The sequence below is a fragment of the Staurois parvus genome, unplaced genomic scaffold, assembly GCF_062004578.1.
Source record: "Staurois parvus isolate SC_StPar_1 unplaced genomic scaffold, SC_StPar_1.0 ptg000131l, whole genome shotgun sequence".
In the NCBI taxonomy this organism is placed as follows: Eukaryota; Metazoa; Chordata; class Amphibia; order Anura; family Ranidae; genus Staurois; species Staurois parvus.
In genome coordinates this window covers 9,326,406-9,348,291 of record NW_028317927.1, presented here as the reverse complement: position 1 = coordinate 9,348,291, position 21,886 = coordinate 9,326,406, and the positions used below count along the sequence as shown (strand labels likewise).

At 40.1% G+C, this 21,886-nt stretch overlaps 1 protein-coding gene across 1 annotated transcript in view; it reads right to left on the bottom strand.

The window, feature by feature from the left end:
- The window catches only part of MED12L (mediator complex subunit 12L), a 464,120-nt gene that overhangs the window by 38,610 nt on the left and 403,624 nt on the right, over positions 1-21,886 (bottom strand). The window contains exons 22-30 of the mRNA XM_089672604.1: positions 20,265-20,406; positions 19,810-19,930; positions 19,334-19,435; positions 9,322-9,435; positions 8,613-8,791; positions 8,018-8,206; positions 7,806-7,880; positions 7,495-7,685; positions 4,418-4,579 (exon numbers count right to left, since the gene is read on the bottom strand). Of these exons, the coding sequence (XP_089528730.1) occupies positions 4,418-4,579; positions 7,495-7,685; positions 7,806-7,880; positions 8,018-8,206; positions 8,613-8,791; positions 9,322-9,435; positions 19,334-19,435; positions 19,810-19,930; positions 20,265-20,406 (1,275 nt within the window). The remainder of the gene's footprint in view (positions 1-4,417; positions 4,580-7,494; positions 7,686-7,805; positions 7,881-8,017; positions 8,207-8,612; positions 8,792-9,321; positions 9,436-19,333; positions 19,436-19,809; positions 19,931-20,264; positions 20,407-21,886) is intronic.

Below are 21,886 nucleotides of genomic sequence, written 5' to 3'. Positions count from 1 at the left end.
TATTTTATTCTGTGTTTGCTGGGTTTCCCCTAAGTCTAGAGGAGTGGTTTCCAAACTGCTGCATGGGGGGCCGGATGTGGCCCTTTGCTTGTCTTTTTCTGGCCTTTGGTGCACTATTTCACTAACTGACACCAGTAATGGGACACTATTCTTCTCATTGATACCAACAATGGGGCACTGATGCTGGGACATTTTCTACTGGCTGCAGTCTGACCCCACCTAAAGCCTGAAGGACAGTAAACTTGCCCTTTGCTTAGAAGGTTTGGAGACCCATGGCCTACACAGCATTGCTTGCTTCTGCCTGCTGTTGGGGGTTTTGACAAACAGATTATGCAAGGTACAATGTTTTGGGTTATGAATACTTATTTCACCCTAGCTGATCATTAGATTTCTTTTGCCAGTGGTGTGGGCTGAGAAAGGAGATACATATTCGAGGAATGTTTTCAGAAAGGTATTTGCCTCCCAGGCTTTGCTTAAAGAGGATGTGAGTCCAGGGACCCAAGCAGGAGAAGAGATCCACTGTCCAGAGCCTTTTTACCTATCAGGCCTGCTGCATAGGGAAGCCTCATCAGTTTCAGAATCCTTTCCTAGGGAGTGGGACATAAGACTATGGCCTGGAAGATAGGAAGGTGGCCGCAAAGGGGGAGCATCTTGTTCAGTCTATTGCTGGTGTCAGTTTAAAGGCAGACATTGAAGAATTGCTGGTCACAGCTTAAAGGCACATACTTGGCTCATGGGAGGAGCTGAAATTAGTTCTGTTTGAGTGGAACGATTCTTATTACTGGTTGGGAATCCTGCAAACCCTATTCCTTTCTCCCTTGGACTTTGAGCCAATAAATCATTCAAGCAAATCTGAGTGGATAGATTTCTGTTATTTAGCTGTCATTGCTGGGTCATCTAGGGCAGTTGTAGGTCAGATCACCAAAAGAAATGCTAGAAGGACCTGTAAAACCAACAGCTCCTTTGAAGATGAACTGTACAAGTGAGGGCTTATTTGGAAAACCCTAGACCCTGACCATGGAATGTGGGAATTTCGTGTTTTTGACATGCAAGCTGTGTTTTTGACTGTCACTGAGACCCAAGAAGAGGTCAGAAATGTGCTGCTCAAGATAAAGCTACAGCTAAAACTTTCTGACCCTTTAATTAGTTATTTGAGTCCCCAGCCCCTTCCTCTATCCAATGTCTTAGCAAACAGACCCTTGGTGACTCTGAGTATGAACTACATGCATCATATGACTGACCTTGAGGAGACAAGGAGAAAGATGAGGAGAACTATGACAAAGTGGTGGCTCCTACTATTACTGCCCTTACACCTGTCCCTGAATCCCATCCTTAATTTTCTTAGCGCTGACTGTCACTGACTCAGTTCCATGTTCCTCTAAACCTACAGAGGGAGAGATACATAGTAATACTCAGAGTAACTTTCCTCCAAAGACTGCACCATATGCTGAATGTCATAGACCGGCTGTCGAGGTCTTTATTAAGCAGATTCTGATTCCTACGTACTACTTGGGTGTGGAAACCCTAAAGAGTTACTCAGATAGCATGCTTGCAAAGAATTGTTAGTAGTAGAATAGACAGTGTGGTTGTTTTGAAAGAGCACAATATGATGACACTTGAACAAAAATGTGCTGCATGGTCGAGATGCCAGAAAGACGTCTTTACTGCATCAATGACACAAAAAGGCCTGGTTAGGCACCTCAAGGTGTTGTCAGGCATATTGTAACTGGGCTTTTTTGTAGCATTGGTGCAGTAAAAGCTTATTTCTGGCACCTTGACCAAACAGCTCATTTTCGTTCAAGTATCAACGTATTGTACTCCTTAAAAATAACCACACCATCTTTTTCCAGAGCAGCCTGTTTTTCTTTTGAAGTTGTCTGTGGGTTTTTCTTTGAATCCCAGACAATTCTTCTGTCAGTTATGGCTGCAGTCTTTCTTGGTCTACCTGACCTTGGCTTGGTATCAAGAGATCCCCGAACTTTCCACTTCTTAATAGGTGATTTAACAGTACTGATTTGCATATTCAAGGCTTTGGACATCTTTTTATGTCCTTTTCCATCTTTTTAAAGTTCTTTTACCTTGTTTCGCAGGACCTTTGACAGCTCTTTTCTTATCCCCATGGCTCAGAATCTAGCCTAGTCAGTGCTTCCACTTAAGAGCTAACAAACTCATTGACTATTTATACACTGACACCAATTGCAATTTAAAAAGCCACCGATGTGGGATATTAACCTCTAATTGGCATTTTAACCCGTGTGTGTCACCTTGTGTGTCTGTACCAAGGCCAAACATTCTAGGGTATGTACACTTTTGATCCGGGCCATTTGGGTGATTTCTGTTATCATTATGATTTAAAAAGGAGCCAAACAACTATTTGATAATAAATGGCTTCATATGATCATCATCCTTCAATAAAAGCATTTTTTTGGCATGATCAGTCATATTTTCAATATCAATGCCAAAATTTCACAATTTCTGCCAGGGTATGTAAACTTGTGAGCACAACTGTATTTTCCTGCCGGTGAAACTCTTTTTTGTGATCTACTGCTGTTGCCAATAGAGAAAGCTGCTGGATTCTGGATTAGTAGTTCCCCATCTTATGTGAATACTGCTGGCTTCTCCATTCTTGGACTGCCAGTGGTGTGATGTGAACTGTTTCATGTATTTGTATGGTGAGAGCTCTTGGACACCTTAGAGCAGCGGTTCTCAACCTGTGGGTCGCAACCCCTTTGGGGGTCGAACGACCCTTTCACAGGGGTCCCTTAAGACCATCAGAAAACACATATTTCTGATGGTCTTAGGAACTGAGACACCGCTCCTCTATCCGTCTCCAGGCGGGTCCGCCCACATGCAGATACGCCCACATACGAGTAAGAGAACAGTCAGCAGTGATGACACCTGACCCCTCTGCCCCAGCCTATCATCTCCCACAACATCCGCCCTGCCCATTGTCTGCACTGCTCCCCCAATCATCGCTGAGCGGCGACATCATCCCCAGCTCTAAATGCGGGGCAGGGCTTATTGGCATTAAACTAGAACTTGACCAACCAGACGAGGTGACATGTCAATGGGAAGCGCCAGTGAAGAAGTTTTGATGTCCTCAGATTGGGCGTGGCCTCTGTCAGGGAGCTGGCTAGCTGGGGACTGGGTGGAGGAGGGGGGAGAGCAGATCCAAGATGGTGACGGTGTAGAGGTGACAGCGGGCCGTGTGTGAAGAGAGCTGGCTGCTCTGTGTGATGGGGATGGGGGAGGTGTGACGCCTTGTATGGCAGCAATGAGAAGAGCTGCTGTTCTGCCTGGCAGTGTGTGCTGTGTAGGGGAAGGGGAATCTCCTGGCTGCTGCCATTGTTGATATGGGATAGTCAGTGTACAGATACCTGCAGATGTCTCTTCTGATATGGAGGAGGAGGGGGTTCTGTAGTGTGTTGACCCCATAGAAATGTCACTCAGAGCTGATACTCAGCACTCCTCCTCCTGTGTGTAGCTGGGAGTTTCCACTGCTAGTCCAGTCCCAGGGAAGGTCTCAGTGGGTGTGTTGGGAATACCTGTCCTGTGTGTACGAAGGCCTCATTTATAGGGGGGTTCCTCAGTGTACCCCTGTGTGAGCGCCATGGATCGTGTAGAGAAGAACGTTAAGAAAAGAAAATATGTGAATATTTTTTACAGTATGGTTTTACATCAATAATTACAGCAGGAATTGAGAAACCGCATATCAGATATTTACATTATGATTCATAATAGTAGCAAAATTACAGCTATGAAGTAGTAACAAAAATAATTTTATGGTTGGGGGTCACCACAACATGAGGAACTGTTTTAAAGGGTCTCGGCATTAGGAAGGTTGAGAACCACTGCCTTAGAGTGTGACCAGGTGAACTTTTATATGGTTTTGGACCTTTATGCTTTGTTATGGTGTATCAAGCTGCAGTTATCTTGGGTATGTTCTCTTTTTAAGAGTGATCTTCATGGTCAAGCATTACATACACGTGCTGCACCATCTCAAAAATTCACAAATAGTTTTTGTATAATAGGAATTTGTGCGATAAGCAATCTACTTATAATCCCTGTCACAGTAACATTGATGTTTTAAACCAGTTTCTACTGGTTTCTACAAATCAAAACTACAAAAATAAAATTAGGTACTAAAACTATAAATACACTTGGGGTCGGTTGATTTATGAGTGTTTTCACCCAAAAGACATACAACTTTTACCAGGGATTCCCAACTGAATCAAATTAGAAAGATGTATGAATTTGTTGAAATTTGTGTAAATCTTGTGTGAAATAATTTATAAATATACCTCTTAATAGGTCCTCTTTAATAGGATAATTTAAAAAGTATTGTCAGTTGTTCTACTGAACCATGAACACATAATAATAATAATAATATATGAAATAATATATAAGAATATTTTACCTTTTTTGTTTTTGCCTGTCCCGTTCTTTCTTGGAGGATGAGCCCAGATGCTGCCCTTTCTCCAGTTCCTCTCCAGCTGCCTTTAGCACTCTGCCTTGCACCGAAGTGGGCAATTTAGCAATCAGAGGTGCCACAAGCCAGACACCTCTCCTTTCAGATGAGCTAAACCCAACACACAAAAGTCATGTTTGTATACATGTAGACAACTAATCATAGTTAAAGCAGAATGATTAACCATAAACCACTCTGCATCTGAGTCAATTTTTTTTTATATTTTACACACATATAGAAGCTGAACTCTGGGTAAAAAAACCCTCTCATATAAATATATTCCTCAATAACCACAAATTACATAAATCTACTTTGTGTACATCAAATACCTTTGCAGACCCAGATATTACATTGTAAAATGAGCAGTGACATCATCACTGTTCTGTACATAGCTTGTGCAGACAGCAGAGCTATGGGGGGGAGACCCAGCAGGTCCACCCACTACAGGTTGCCTGCAGAAACTTAGAAGTGCATGGATACAAGACCAGTCAGCCTACACAAGGAAAAAAAGCAGCAGTAATTGGTCTTTATTACAGGAAGGTCCTGTACAGAAATAAAGTTTCACACTGCATTACTGCACAGATCTGCAAGAAATACACAATGCACACCAAGATTGAAGTAAGAATACAAGTCTCTTGTAATTATCCAATATTTGCTTATCACAGAGTTTTACTTTAAAACCAGCATTTTTTGCTGGAACATTACTTCATTACTTACTACCCCCCATTATTTCCTGAAACCAGAGGCCCTGTAGACTAAATGGGCAGCAGGTGCAATTTTTTATGTTGTATGATATTCGCACAACTGTTTATCAATTGCATATTTTTAGTAAACAATAGGCTAAATGAATTCTAGTACACACAAACATAACATAATACCCATTTTTTGGTAAGGTGTTGATGTATCAAGTAAATAGATACCGAACAGGCCAAGACCCAAAATTGCATGCACCTGTAAAATGGCGACCTGTGAAATGGTACCTAAACTTTAAAAGCCTTTACAGGTTATCAATTTAGAGTTGACCATGAATTATGACTCTGGAATTCTTGGTCTCCGACTTTTACAGCTATACTTTACATGTGTGGTGAAATTGCTGTTTAAATACATGTGCAGGTCCTATGCTTCATTAGCATTCACATGCATGTGCAGGTAGGAGGAGAGTGCTTTAAAATTTCTTACCTAATTTTATTTATTTGTAGCTTGGTCTGCAGAACCTGCAGTAAGCATCCCCTGCTCAGCCAGGTGTGTCACAGTGTGTGAAGTTATTCACTTAATTGTATGCACAGAAACAGGGGACCGACAGCTTCTTTTTATGGAGACCTTAGGGGTCAGTCAGATCCCCAATGTCTCCACTGCCCTCCACTGCAACTTCAAGCACAAATTAAGCTTTATTACTTGCTTCCCCAGGTATGGTAAGGGAATGAATGAAAACTGAAACTGGAAGTAACAAAATGCTTGTCGCTTCCACCTTTATTACTTGCAGAGGAGATCAGAGAAGGGATGTTCTTCTTTCACCTCCCGCTCTTAGATCTGGCGCAGTTAACTGTGGCCCCAGGCTTCTCAGAGGTAGGTGGTTCGTCTTCTGCAGAGCTGTCTACGTAACTTTTACTGAATAGCCAATCACAGTTTAAAAAAATGATACCAAGCTCCAAGTCCAGGATGTTTATAAATGGCCTATGGACAGCTGTTATGATAGGGTATACAGTAGATCAGAACTGCCAAATTACATGCTAAGTTATATGAGCACCTCATTCTCATGAACTGAAAAAACTGCTGATACCTACCTGTATGCCCAGTAAATATCACATATTTTCATGCTACCAATCATTATTGCAGAGAATCTATTGATTTGTTTTGTTGTTGCTAGTGTTGCTCATTGGTTTGTAGATTACAGAGTATCACAACCAAAATGCTTTTAATTTTTGGATAGAGTAGGAAAGGTCCTAAACCCCTGTCATTTTATTTTTGCTGACTGTGTTCTGTTGGGGAGATTTCCCATCATGTCTTGTCAATGAAATGCAATAGGAAATGAGCAGGTATCTCCACGTGAGTGGAATCCACCTCTTTGGTATCCCTATTGACAGATTTGTTGTTTTGGTGACCGTAAAGTTACTGATTTCCTATTGCTTTCTATTTAGGTGATAATGGTCACCGAGACAAATTGTGATTGCTTAACTACACGAAAATAGGCTATGTACTTGCATCGGAATTTGCCCCAGAGTTTAGTGAAAGAGGTGAAGTTCTGCTGACATCCAACTTCCAATCATGTGTGAGCAAAAATGCTGTTACTTTTTTTTTTCTTGCACGTGATCGGGCATTCTTTGCAAAATTAAACTTCATCCCACTCACCAAGCCCTGTGGCAAATTCATTTGCAAAGTGCAATTTCGCTTTCAAAATAAACAGCCTATTTGTCTTTAGTAAACCAACCCCATAAAGAAGGTAAATCTACGCAGCATGGACATGAACAGCAATATACAGTAAATGTGATAGCTGTGCTTACCCTTCCCCATTCAATCTAAAAAAAACAAAAACACAACAGTTTTAGCTACACTATAACTGAACAGATAATAAATTGTGATAATTCTTCCTAAACATTTGTACTTCTGCACTCTAATAGCTCCCAACTGTCCCTGATTTTGATGGACTTTCTCTGAATTGGAACAAAGTCCTTCTGCCCCTCTGTCATCCTCATTTGTCCCTCATTTTGGTCTGATCTATATAGTTGTATATAAAATGCACTATTTATCTTTCAAAAAGTGTTTCTCAGTGCTAAACCTTTCACCCAATGTTTAAATTGCTTCATTTGTGAGTTTCAAAAGCCAGTATAAAGGAATAGTAGTGGTAAAAAAGCACTTGTGGTTTAACTAATAATGTTTTTTATATAATTCTCCTTTAAGGGGACATGGCAGGGGGTGTGTCCTATCCCTACATACTTTTACTAATAGGTGACCCTCATTCCCATCTCAAAAAGTTGGGAGGTATGGACTCTAAACTGATAAAAAGTAGTTGCAATGAGACTGGATACCTGAGGATGGCAGATTTCACATTGTGCCTTGTGTTGTTGCTCTCAGCATGTCCTGCACAGTTAGCACTAAAGAGACCATTGCCAGGGGTATTCAAACTGCTGTTTAGCTCAGCAGACTGCTGGAACACTTCTATTGTTGCTTTTGCAATATTATCCAAAAGTGTATTCATCTCATTCACTGAATTAGATGCCTGTAACAACAGAAGAGACAAATGGTTTAATAAAACTGCTTCCTTCATATTCTAGCTAGTAAAACGTCATGATCCCTATTACATACAATGTTATGTGGAGTCTAGAGATAAAGTACTAACAGGTTCCTTCATGCATTGCTTGATCATCAGCTGGATCTCCAACCATGACTGCCTGAGTGTCCACTGTTCAAGATTCTAGGTAAACAGAAATAGAAATAGGCTGTTAGCATCATATACACTTTTGTTCTGATGTATGGAAATGGTTTAAAATATTATTGATGCATGAAAACACATTCTGGGGTCAACAGCTACTTTAGGCCTGACTTTCCTACCTGTAGGATTCGCTTAATGTGAAGCTGCTGAATGTTTTCTCCTTCTAGTGACTCTCTTATCTCATGAGGATAACATATTAATTGTAGTAGTTTGCTTGCTTGCTTATTAGAGAGAACGGGATCCAAAATAAGATCTTTATCCATGCACAGCCTCTCTGGTTCCTTCAAACAATGATCTCCAACCCACTCCTAAGCTCCAACAGAGAAAACAAAAATCAGTGTCATGAACATACAAGTCTAAATTGCTTATAGGTAAGTTCTAAATCAGGGGTCTCCAAACTTTCTAAGCAAAGGGCCAGTTTACTGTCCATCAGGACTTAGGGGGGCCAGACTGTGGTCAGTGAGAGTAGAAAATGCCCCAGCATCGGTGCCCCATAATTGGCTTTAAAGGGGAGGAGTATTGCTCTATTGTTGATATTAATGAGAAGAATAGTGCCGCATTGGTGGTGCCAGTAGGGGGAATGGTGCTCCATCATTGGTGTCAGTTGGTGGAATAGTGCCCCAAGAGCCAAATAAAGGCAAGAAAAGAGCCACATCTGGCCCCGGGCCTCAGTTTGGAGACCACTGTTCTAAATCCATCAGAAAACATCTTTACCTGTTGGCAAATTGTCCTTAGAACATATTTTGCATATTCACTTAAACTTGCTGTCTCTGTGATGAATGGTTTTCCAGAGGATTGCAAGGATGTTTCTGTATTCCCTTCAATCCCTTCACTTGTGGTGACTTTATTGTGCTTTGATGAGTTAATATTATTACTGCCGATTGCAGCATCTCCTAGAAAAAAAAAAAAAAAGCGTTAAGGCCTGCAATTACCATAATCACCACTAAGTGGAGGTGTAGACATTGACAAAGGAGACAAAAAAACAGCATTTTGGGTGATACAAGGCCAATGAACAAATGATCTCTGTTGCTACAAACACATTTTCAAAGTCAAAAGGTCAGACGTTCAGTTCCAGCAGCATTCCTTTATCACAGTGGAGAATATATTCAAAATATCTACATGTCTTTGCCACAAAATACTTGATGATTGCCAAAAACGCTGCTATGTATTACTATAAAAGGCAATTGAAAACAACTGAAAAATTGACTCACTGAGCTCAGCAGTACTAGATATCTGTCATCAGAAAAAAAAAACAGCAATTTAAAAATGAGAGTAGATATCTGAATGGTTTGTACCTGTATCTTCTCCACGTTTTCTGAAGTTCACCTCTGTTACATTGTTAAATGTAATGATAAGATGGAGAACATATACTGTATACTAAAAGCAGAAAACTGCATTAGGAAAATGACAAAGGAGAACGCACCTAGCATGAGAATAGCTTTGAGGACAGCAAACACGGCTCCCACTTCAATGCTGTTATGAGCAGCTGCCAAAAGATGTCTGTCACAGGAGGAAAATACAACAGGTGCTAGCTTTCCTATGGATAAAAAATGACATGGTTTAATTAAACCTTATATTATGTAATGTAACATGTCATCTTACAAAAGAACCTTTCATTAAACTGTAATGTATAATTTACACATAAAATAAATCAGTCCCCACACACATACACAACCCTGCCCCTGCCCACACACAAACACACACAAAAAAAAATACGTTAGCTTTAAATAAAATAGTATTGGCTGCAAAGTACCTACAATTTGGCACCTGAGTCACGGCTGCCACATCAATAGCCAAAAACAGACTTCACTTCTAGTGCTGGACCTAAATACATTAAATTTTTCTTAACACCAATGTTCACCAGATACCTGATGGACCCTAACATTTTTAGCATTTTTACAATACAAATATACATTTAATACATCATATATCCATCACACTGTATTTTCAGGGCATTCTGGATCTTCTAAAGACAGCTCTCAGCAGTTTGGAGACTACCTCTCATAGAAGAAGGGGCACTTTTCAGACTCATTCAGCTGTGAGCTTAATTTAAACTATATGTTAACACCTTACCTTGTAAAACAACCCATTCAGTTTAAAATAGAAACGAAAGGCAGAATATTCTGCATATATATATATATATATATATATAGCCTGGAGTTTGCATGTTCTCCCTGTGCCTGCGTGGTTTTCCTCCAGGTACTCCGGTTTCCTCCCACACTCCAAAGACATGCTGGTAGGTTATTGGATCCTGTCTAAATTGGCCCTAGTATGAAGCCTGATGACATTTTTTTGATGATGAAAAGTGTAGGGTGGAGCCTCGCCGTGTGACAACATCACGCTCTGGAGGGGCAGCAGCAATCTTGTCAGTTAGAAGCATCCTGCTTTTACCATGCTGGTTGTTTTATTCATTCATGTATGTGGAACCTAAATAAATTGATTGATTATAAATTTAAATACTACACTATGAGTTGCCTTTCTTCTCTATGCATTCCTTTACCATTTGATGGGAGATTCTGCCAATTGGAGGTTTATTGAAGTTGGAGAAGTTACTTATTATTCTGGAGGGGATTTCTATTGATGATCCATTGCTGCATTTGAGGATATACCATACTGCTCATGTTGACCGACCTTTTGTGAGGTCAAACTGTCTGGTAAGAGGCCAATTTGTTTGGGTAAATGGTGACGGCTTTTAGATCAAATCTTTCCTCTTATGTAGCTACTTTCATCCATTTGAAAATCTTTATGGACTTTATCACATTTAAAGTGCTATAAGACCATTGTATAATTAACGCTGCATTTATCATATTATTGCCTTCAAATGTGCAAGCTGCTTTTATTTATTCTTGTTGTTTAAATGCTGAGCGCAAGTGTTTGTTTATATGTCCCTAGTATGTGTATGTATGAATTTGAGTTATAAATTCCTTAGATTGTACACCCCTCGAGGGTTAGGGACTGATGTGAATGTACAATATATGTAAAGCACTGCATAAATTGACAGCACTATATAAGTACCTGTAATTTTATATATATATATATATATATATATATATATATATATATATATATATATAATCATAAATACTTTTGTTTTCTTTTTGTATAAGTGATCACATAATCTATGTTCTCAGCTGCATTAGGAGCTTGGAGAGGGGGGGGGGTGGAGAAACAGCATTACACTAACCATCCCAGTGAATGGCAGAGGGACCTGTCAGCACAAGTCTGATCAGTGGAGGACAGGCAGTCTGTTTTCCCAACACAGCTAGAGAACTGACCACACTGGGTTGGATGTGCTCTGATGCCTAGCGTCAATATGAAATAGGAGAGCAGGTGGACTGGCAGGAACACCAGGTATTTCACAAAAAGGAAGCAATACAAAGAGAACAGGATATGTTTTCATACAAGTACATAGTACAACAGGCACATATCAGGAATATGAAATGTTGGGGTAACATATTCTTTTTTTATTTTTTGCACTATAAACAAAAAAAGAGCAAAAATTTGAAAAAAAAGGTTTTCTTTGTTTCTATTATAAAATTTAGCAAACAGGTAATTTTTCTCCTTCACTGATATTTGTTGATGAGGCTGCACTGATGAGCACTGATGTGGTGGCATGGATAGGCAACACTGATGAACACTGATAGGCTGCACTTATGAGGTGGCGCTGATGAGGTGGCACTGGTGGGCATTGATGAGAAGGCACTGATGATGCTGCACTGATATGCAGCAATGATGGTCACTGATAGGTGACACTGACGGGTGGCGCTGACAGATGGCACTGACGGGCGGCACTTCTGGGAACTGACAGGTGCAACTGCTGGGCAGCAATGATGGGTGGCACTGCTGGGGGGCACTAATGGATGGCACTGCTAGGCACTGGTGGGAGGCACTGCTGGTCACTGGTCGGTGGCATTGCTGGGTGGCACTGATGATCAGTGCTGATCTACTCTGTGACAGCTGCCGATTATCGGCAGTACTTTGCTCACGCTGTGACAGCATGAGGAAAGTGCTGCCGATAACCGAAGCAACTGTATTTACTCTGTGATCTGCTGTGTCATTGGACACAGCTGATCATGTGGTGAAAGGACACTGTGATTGGCCTTTTACCTCATCAGATGATCAGCTGTGTCCTACGGACACAGCGATCATGGAGATTGGCGGGCACATGCCCCTGAGGGCGCGCGAGAGGGCGCGTTCTGGGAGGGTGCCATATGACACCTTCCCAGAATTGTGTAACTGAACTGTAGCCATCATTTAGCTATAGCGCGGTTACCAAGTGGTTAAATAACTTAAGGGGTGGTGGGTAAGGTATGCCTTTTTGCTAATGACACATTGGTGAGCAATAGGATTGATATCCCCTGAGGTGTCCATAACATAGTGCACCTAGGGAAAAGAATCCTTTGAAAGGTGGTTACAATATTGGGGGTACAGTGTTGGGCAACCCTACAGAGGAAAATATTTAGGATTTCTTATTTGGGATGATTGCAAAATGAGCAAACAGTGTGGCCAGACAGTGAAGAAAAGCAAATAGAATTCTAGGATGCATCACTAGAGGGGTCACCAGCAGGAGGAAGGAGGTCCTGATTCCCCTATAAACATCTTTAGTTAGACCTCATTTATAATACTGTGTCCAGTTCTGCAGATCTCACTTGCAAAAAGATTTTGATAAGATAGAAGGAGTCTAGAGACAGATAACAAAAATAGTGAAAGGTTTGGGGGATAAAACATTTCAAGAGTGACTTCAGGAATGTAACCAGATTTTGCACTCTTCACTTTAAGTAAATCAGCTTCATAATGTACAGCCTGGGGGAACGAATGGAAAAGAAAGACATGACTGAAACTTTTAAATACATCAAGGGGGTGTATAAGGTCTGGGGGGGGGCAATATTTTCTGATAAAGGTCTGAGGGATAAAACCTGGAGAGATTTCAGGAACTTTATATGTACAGTCTGCAGGAAAGAAGGAAAAGGGGAGACATGACAGAAATCATTCAATGTGATGAAAAAGGTTCAGGAGGGCAGCGTTTTCAATATGAAGTCAAGATCAAGAATACAGGGACATGGCTTCAAACTAGCAGGAGGAAAGTTCAAAACAAATCTTAAAAAGTATTATTTTACCGAAAGAGTAGTGGATACTTGGAATAGACTTCCAGCAGAGGAAGTCAGTCAACAGTAAGTGGATTCAAACATGCTTGGTACAAACATAGATCTATACTCAGACAAAAAAATTAATGAGAAAAACATATATAAATGTAAAAAAATTGAGTAGACTCAACGGACCACTTGTTCTTTTTCTGCTGTCACTCATCTATATTTCTATGTGGGAGGTAAGTACTTTAGTAATGCTTTAACTTGTGCATGCCCAGGTATTATGTCATTCCATACCTTCCAATCAAGATCACCTGGAATGCTGAATCCAGAAGACGACTGGATGAAGGATGTCAGCTGTGGTGATAAGGTAAAGAGGGAGATTACATATGTCATAAAGCTGGGCAGGGACGCTCTGGGAAGCACCTGTACCGTAAAGTGCAAGCATACGTTGCATACTTGCACATTATATCTAAAGCCCACTCAACACAATGTGGACTTTACTTCTGCTTAAAAAAGCTAGTTGCTGTCATACTGGTCCAATGGCTTCAAAACAATCACCTACCTTAGAAATTATGACTTCACCCTGAATTTATTTGCTATATGACCATAACTGTACTGACAAATAACTGAAAAAGTATTGACACTAAAAACCACCAGACGAGTAGCACTTTCAGAGGGAACTCAACAATAAACAAAAAAAGACTTAAAATTTTTTATATTTTTTACTTTCAGCTATAAATATATATAGAAAATTCAAAGTTAGTCATAAATTTAGGCCAAATGTATTGTGCTACATGTTTTGGTAAAAAAATCCCAATAAGTGTATATTGATTGCTTTGTGTGAACGTTGTAGCGTCTACAAACTATGGTATAGATACTGCAATTTATACCAATTTTTGCTATACAGCGCTGCGCTAGTTTAACGGACAATTGCATGGTTATGCAATAATATACATAAATTTAATTTATGTCCTTTTTTTCACACAAATAGAGCTTTCTTTTGGTGGTATTTGATCACCTGTGCACTTTTTATTTTTCATGCTATAAACAAAAAAAGACCAAACATTTTGAAAAAAAAACGTTATTTTTTCATTTCTGTCATAAAACATATCCAAAAAAACTAAAATTTCATCATACATTTATGCCAGCATGTATTCTGCTACATGTTTTTGGTAAAAAATCCCAATATGTGTGTATTGATTTCTACGTGTGTAAGTTATAGCATCTACAAACTATGGTATAGATAATGGAATTTACATAGCTTTTACTTTCTGACTGGCTATCACATATCTTTAGGTGCTAAAATACCAGGACAGTACAAACACCCCCAAATGACCCCTTTTCAGAAAGTAGACACCATAAGCTATCTGTTCAGAGGCATATTGAGTCCATTGAAGATTTATATTTTTCCACAAGTTTTTGGTAAATTACAAAAACATTTTTTTTTTTAGACAAAGTTGTCACTTAAATGATATATTTCTCGCACAAGCCATGGGTAAATGTGGAATTACACCCCAAAATACATTTTGCTACTTCTACTGAGTGTGGGGACACCACATGTGTGAGAATTTTTGGGAGCCTAGCCACATACAGGAGACTGAAATCCAATGACCACTTTGAAAGCCCGAAGGTGCGTAACTTCCTCATTTCACTTCCTCACTACCTATCACAGTTTCGGAGGCCCTGAAATGCCAGGATAGAACCAAACCCCCCCCCCCAAATTACCCCTTTTTGAAAAGTAGACACCCCAAGGAATTTAAAAAGAGGCATGGTGAGTATTTTGCAGATCTCATTTTTTCTCACAAGGTTTTGAAATAAAAAAAAAATAAGAAAAAATATGTTTTTGTTTTCTTTCTTCATTTTCCAAAAACTTATGGCAACAAATGAGATCTGCTAAGTACCATGGCTCTTGTCAAATTCCTTGGGGTGTCTACTTTACAAATAGGGGTCGTTTGGAGGGGGTATGGTGCTATCCTAGCATTTCAGGGCCTCCCAAATTGTGCTAGGTAGTGAAGAAAGTGTAATGAGGAAATAAAGCCCTTTAAAAGCCTGAATGTCCTTTTTGGATTTTGGGGTCCTTTACTTGGCTAGACTGCCAAAAAGTCTCTCACATGTGGTACCCCCATACTCGGGAGAAGTAGCAGAATGTATTTTGGGGAGTAATTCCACATATACCCATGGCATGTGTGAGCAATAAATCATTTAATTGACAATTTTGTGTAAAAAAAACATTTTTTTTTATTGTCATTTTCCATTTTTACTTGTAGTAAAAAAATAAATTCTTCTATTAACTCAACATGCCTCTCAGCAAATAGTTTGGGGTGTCTACTTTCCAAAAAGGAGTCGTTTTGGGGGGTGGGAGCATTTTATGCCCAGCATTAGAAGTTTATGCCACACGTCATTCACTCTTCTAACCACCTGAAGACCAAGCCTTTTCTGACACTTTTTGTTCACATGAAAAAAAAATCAGTATTTTTTGCTAGGAAATTACTTGGAACCTCCCAAATATTATATATTTTTTTAAAGTAGACACCCTAGTGAATAAAATGGTGAGCACTGCAATTTGTTATGTCACATAGTACTCGCACAGCGATTTTTCAAACGCAAATGTTTTGAAAAAAATACACTTTTTTACTTTTAATGCACAATAACACAATATATTGGCCAATTATTTGGTAACATATAAAAGCTGATGGTATGCCGAGTAAATAGATATGAAACATGACATGCTTTAAAACTGCGCATACCCTGTGCAATGACGACAAACTGCATATATTTTTAATATCCATAAGCAATGCTTTTAAAGCCTTTACAAGCTACCATTTTAGATTTGCAGAGGAGGGCTAGTGCTAGAATTACTGCCCTGAATGTGACATTCGCGGCGATACCTCACATGCATGGTGCAACCACTGTTTACATACTGGCACAAGGGTGCTTTCTATTTTTTTTTTAAGTTATTTTGATTTTTTTAATTATTTTACACTGTCCCTTTAATTTTTTTTAATCACTTTTAATGCTATCACAGGGAATGCAAATATTCCCTATAACTTTAATGGGCATTGTCATATATTCTTTTTTGAGAAATCTGTGGTCTGTCAGACTTTAGACCTTAGATATCTCCTCTGCCCTTACATTATCTAATCTCACCAAGATCAGTGTGATCAGATGCTTTCCCAATTTACAAATGGTGCCGTTTATATCCTGCGAAATTGAAGTGATGAAATGCTCATAGCTTCCAATTTCTTAGACTATAGAGATGACTGGCACCATCCGGACTCCAATCAGCTCTATGGTCAGCTAGCAGAAACACCGGCTGCATTCTCAGGTTCCCCCGATGGCATGGGACCGTGGAACTGTGCACAGCCATCCAGAGCAGTGTGCCCGAGCCGACAGGGAGGAGGACTGTTAGTAAACAAAGCAGCCCTCTTCCCCGTTGGTGATCGTCGGTAATCACCAGGCACCGGCGGGTAATCACTGGCCGGGACCCAGTGATTGACAGCCACGGCTGGGAACGACTTGCGTGAGCCCCCTACCCAGAAATGCAAAATCCTGTATATATACGTGATTTTGCGCACCAGTGCTGCCCTGTAGCAGTATTTCTGCTATAGGGCAGTCGGGAATCGGTTAATGTAAACCCAGGTTCAAGTCACTGCATTTTGCTTCACTTAATATTTTAGTAAAACAGGCTTGCAGGGTCTCTACACAATTTATATCTGTATTTGGGATTTCTGGACACATTATAGAAAGATTGTCAGTGTAACTAATCAGTTTACATGATAATTTATGTCTAGATACGCTCCAAGATACGCTCCTTCCTTACCCCAGACACCACTAAACTACTCGTTCACTCCCTGATTATCTCACGCCTTGACTACTGCAACTCCCTCCTCACCGGCCTACCCCAGTGCAAACTCACCCCGCTTCAGACCATCCTGAACTCAGCTGCCAGACTCATCCACCTCACCACCCGCTCCACCTCTGCCACCCCCCTCTGCCTCTCCCTCCACTGGCTCCCCATTGCCCAACGCATTAAATTCAAACTGCTCACTCTGACCTATAAAGCCATTCACAACACTGCCCCTAACTACCTCACCGACCTGATTCCCAGATACCACCCTACCCGTACCCTTCGCTCTTCACAGGACCTCCTTCTATCTTGCTCCCTGGTCTCCTCCTCCCACGCACGACTGCAAGACTTCTCCAGGTCCTCCCCCATCCTCTGGAACTCACTACCCCAACCCATCAGACTGTCACCTTCCCTCCTCACCTTCAGGCGCTCCCTGAAAACCCACCTCTTCAGGGAAGCCTACCCCACCCTCACCTAACAGCCGCTGCCCTTCCCTCCTCCTTCCACTCCATCCCCCACAGCCATTTCCTCCTGTACCTCTACCCCCTCCCTCCTAGATTGTAAGCTCGAAAGAGTAGGGCCCTCTTACCCCTTGTGTGCTGTTTGATGTTACTGTACTGTTTCATGTATTGTCCCCCCTCTATTGTACAGCGCTGAGCAAACCCTTTGGCGCTATATAAACTCGATAAATAAATAAAATAAATAAATAAATGTCTACATCTACCAAGGACCTTTTCAACCTTGTTCCAAAGCCATAATTAATGGCTTAGAAAAATGTGACTCCTGATCATTTATCTGTTATTTTAACAGCCTCTTCCAATAGACAACACCTACACAACTTCATTGGTTAAAATGCATTTGACATGCTAAATATCACTTAACAGAAATTAATTCCATTTTTACTGTGCATGTCAGAAAATCAAGGCAAGACATGAACACTTTTATAGATGACACTAAAATATTTAAAAGAGTACAAAAGTACATGTACAGCTGTATTTAAACTGTCTAACAATTGAGCCTGTATTTGGTGGGATTTTGCGACACGTTTGGAAGTTTTTTTTTATTATTTATACATTATAGACTAAGTTATTTTTAAAGCACAGTAAATGATGTGTTTTTTATCATCCATCGAGGGACACAGAAATTCTGAAAGATTCAGGTTATACTATACATCTACCTACGGGTTTGGGACACTGACAAATGAAGAAAATGTTCCTTATGTAACCTCGCCTCTAACCGTCATGCCTCATTTCTTACTAGTGTCCCAGGGGGTTAGATGCCTTTTCCTCAGCTGTGCTTAAAACAATACTTCAACTCCATCTTAGATAGCCTTTTATTTTGTAATATATACTTCTGTATTTTTTTTTAAGATGGCAGTGCTACATGTAGTTCAGTTAACTGGGGATGATTTACTAAAGCTGGAGAGTGCATAATCTGGTGCAGCTCTGCAGAGAAAACAATCAGCTTCCAGTTTTTTTGCCTAAGTTTAATTGGACAAACTGAAGTTAGAAGCTTATTACCCACCATGCACAGCTGCACCAGATTTTGCACTCTCAAGTTTTAGTAAATTAACCCCATTACCTGTAAAAAGCTGGTCATTTAAGTCTAACAAGGATTTGACCTGGATCAGGTGATATGCAGCAACTTCATGCTCCCCATGAATTGCTGATCTACAGCTGAGTTGCCTAGTTTCCAGCTACTGCTAGTTTGTTCTGGCTAATGAAAGGAACAAATTTTAGTCCAGGCATATGTAGACAGTTTGAAATGTTAATTAATTATTTAATTTTGTTTTCTTTCTGGCTCCCTAGAATTTGCAATTCCTTATTGGTTGCCTACGAAGATTTCTTTTTGTTAAACCAAACTGCAGGCAAATATAAAACAGACAATAAATGAAAGGGATATCTAAGCTTCATTAAAAAAACAAACAAAAAAACAAACATACTTGCTCTGTGCAATGGTATTGCATCCTCTTCCCCTGCTGGTGCTCCTGGCTCCTCCCTCTTGACTCGTGCCCCCAATAGCACTGGTGCGTGCTCACTCCTGAGCCCTGTTCTATGCATCCATAAGACACACAGAGCAGCTGCTCAGCCCTGCCCCCTGCTTTCTCTTCATTGGCTCCCACTGCTGTGTCTCAGCCAACGAGGAGAGAGAGACCTGGGACAGCCGAGGCTCCCGTGACATTGATGAATCGAGAGGGGGCCCAGGTGAGTATTAGGGGGGCACAGAGAAGGTTTTTTACCTTCATGCATAGAATACATGAAGGTAAAAACCTTCAGCCTTCAAAATCACTTTAAAACTGCTCTGTATTCATTAATACATCAATACATGTATTAGAATGAATTTGACTAGTATAGGTTTCCTGCAATCCCCTGCACAGTAGAGTTCGGAATGGAAAAAATCCTGTAAGAGCCACTGCTATATTCTTCAGATGTTAAATATAGCTAATAGGAACATTAGTAGATTTATTTATTTTACTGTAAAAATATGTGAACACCTACCATTTGTTGTCCCCATTGGGCTAAACTGTGGTGTTCTTAGTAGATGGAGCAGGAGGCGGCATGTCATTCTAGCTCCAGGCTCAGCATCAGGATCACCGCAAGCTGTGAAGAAAGGAATCTCTTAATCAGTCATCATTGCTAATTAACTAACAGCCTTGAAAACTGTGCATGACAATTCACTGTAATTACAGGTAGCTTCAAATAGTTAAATACATTGTTACATTGAAAATAAGTCTTTTTTCAATTTTATTTATGAATGTTTGTGGCACTGAACGGTGCCGCTGTTTAGAGAATCATAAAAGGTTGATATCATAAATACTTTTGCAAGCTGTATGAATAAAGAGATTTAACTATTTAATTAATTCATAACTAGATGAAATAGTGTTTTTCTCTGTCCAAAGTTCCACTTTGGTGTAAATAAAAAACACAATTGCAAACTTGAAAAGCTTTACAGTTCTAGTATTTAGTCACAGTACCTGCTGCAAGGAGGGAGGGGAGAGCGACATGCTGAACCACATCCTCAAGTGGAAAGCAGTGCCTTGCTATTAGGACAGCTATAAAAGTGGCCAGAGAGTCATGGAATGAAAGATCACTAACCTTCAAGATAAGAAGAAAAGAAGATACTCAATACATGGCAAACAGAAAAGTGGTTATCAGAGTTCTTTTCTATCCAAAACAAGTTTCCCTGCAATTTCTGTAGAGTTTGGGGATGGTAATACATTAAAACTAATTGTGGTGTCCTTTTTTATTAAATATTTTTCATGTTACTGTATAAACTGAATTTATGGAAAAACTAAAATAAAACATATGGCTTGCACACGGTTCACAGATAACTTTCTCTTTGCTGACCAAGAAAAATAAAAAGTTAGGGTGGTTACGAACATTGAATGATAATGTTACAAAAACTGTTATGCACATGACCAATACTTACATCCACACTGCAGAGTAAGTCATTAAATCCCCACACATGATTGGAAGAACAGCAAAGAGCCTTAAGTACACCCAACCATTCCGAGCTGAGCACAGTGCAGCAAGCTGTAAGTTCAGCACACAGGTTCGATATATCATAGATCCTGTAGAAACAATTCTGATAATATGGATCACTGAAGAACAGATCTAAACAACTTCTGAGCAATAGACCCATTGGTTTAGGATAGGTCTTAAAGCAGTGGTTCTTAACCTTGTTGGAGGTACTGAACCCCACCAGTTTCATATGCACATTCACCGAATCCTTCTTAATTGGAAAAATAAAATATGATTTTTAAAATTCAAAACATAGGTATATATTTATACATAGGTGCACAAAATGAACAAAACCGTTAAGAACAAAGAACAAAACCATTAAAACATGATTTTCACACAAAAACAAAAACATAATAATGAATATTTACTGCACGAATCATATGAGTCGGGTGTGGGTCTTCACCTCTGCCGAACCCACGAGACTGACTCACTGAACCCCTGGGGTTCGATCGAACCCAGGTTAAGAACCACTGTCTTAAAGCAATGATAAAGCTACTGTACATAGGAAGGAAGGAGCATTTCTAATATAATAAAAACAAGCAGTGCCATATAGTTGTGGCTATTGTGCATTACAGGCCAGAAAGAATTAAATGTATAATTTAAAAAAAGTGTACTATGTATAATAATATCTATGAAATGGAATCTTCCCAAAGGAAGTAATATTGGCTTAGAGATTGCAAAATCATGCAAATCCCAGCACCCCTCCAGTTCTTTGAACTGTTAGATCAGAGTGCTATACGGTGCAGTGCTATATGTGATATATATATATATATATATATATATACAGTATAGTATGTGCTATGTACAGAGTGCACTTTCAGGGGTGCCCTATGTACTGAGTGCAGAGTTCAGGGGTGCTCTGTGTACAGAGTGCAGGTTGAGGAGTGCACTACATAGAGAGTGCAGGATTTAGGGGTCTGCTCTGCACAGTGTGTAGGGTTCAGCTCTCTTTCTCATTCACATCTCATTTCCACCCCTCCTCCGCTCTAAACTCTGCATCACTCTCTCCATACTACATGTGACATAAATGTGACATAAATGTACAGATTTGAGTAGATAAGATGTGACCTGTAGAAAATATGACAATGAAAATCTAGTTCATTCCGTGTCATTAAAGAAATATTCAGTCATAGGTACTCAGACACAGATGGTCACCAATTAACATCTGAAAAGAGACAGAGTAGCTTCCTCTGGAAGTGGCACCTGGGTGCTAAAAGATTTTGTCACCTTCTGGGGAAACCGGGAAGGAAACGGCTGGAGACAGGTTGGCTTCATGACAGCGGGAGACCAGAGCTTTAAAGAATATACATAGGTCAAAGGAGTATGTTTCATCCCTCATAAAAGCTAAAATATTAGTTGCAGAGAGATGAAAATACTTCCTTCTGATGGGGCACTACATCGGCATATAAAAACCGTATTTGTGAATTAGGTAGAATGCCAGAAAAATGCAGGAAATGGTTAGGTGGCACTGGATTGCGACAGCCGAACAGTGATTGGTACTATCGCGACTGGACTGATGCGCTGGTGTCG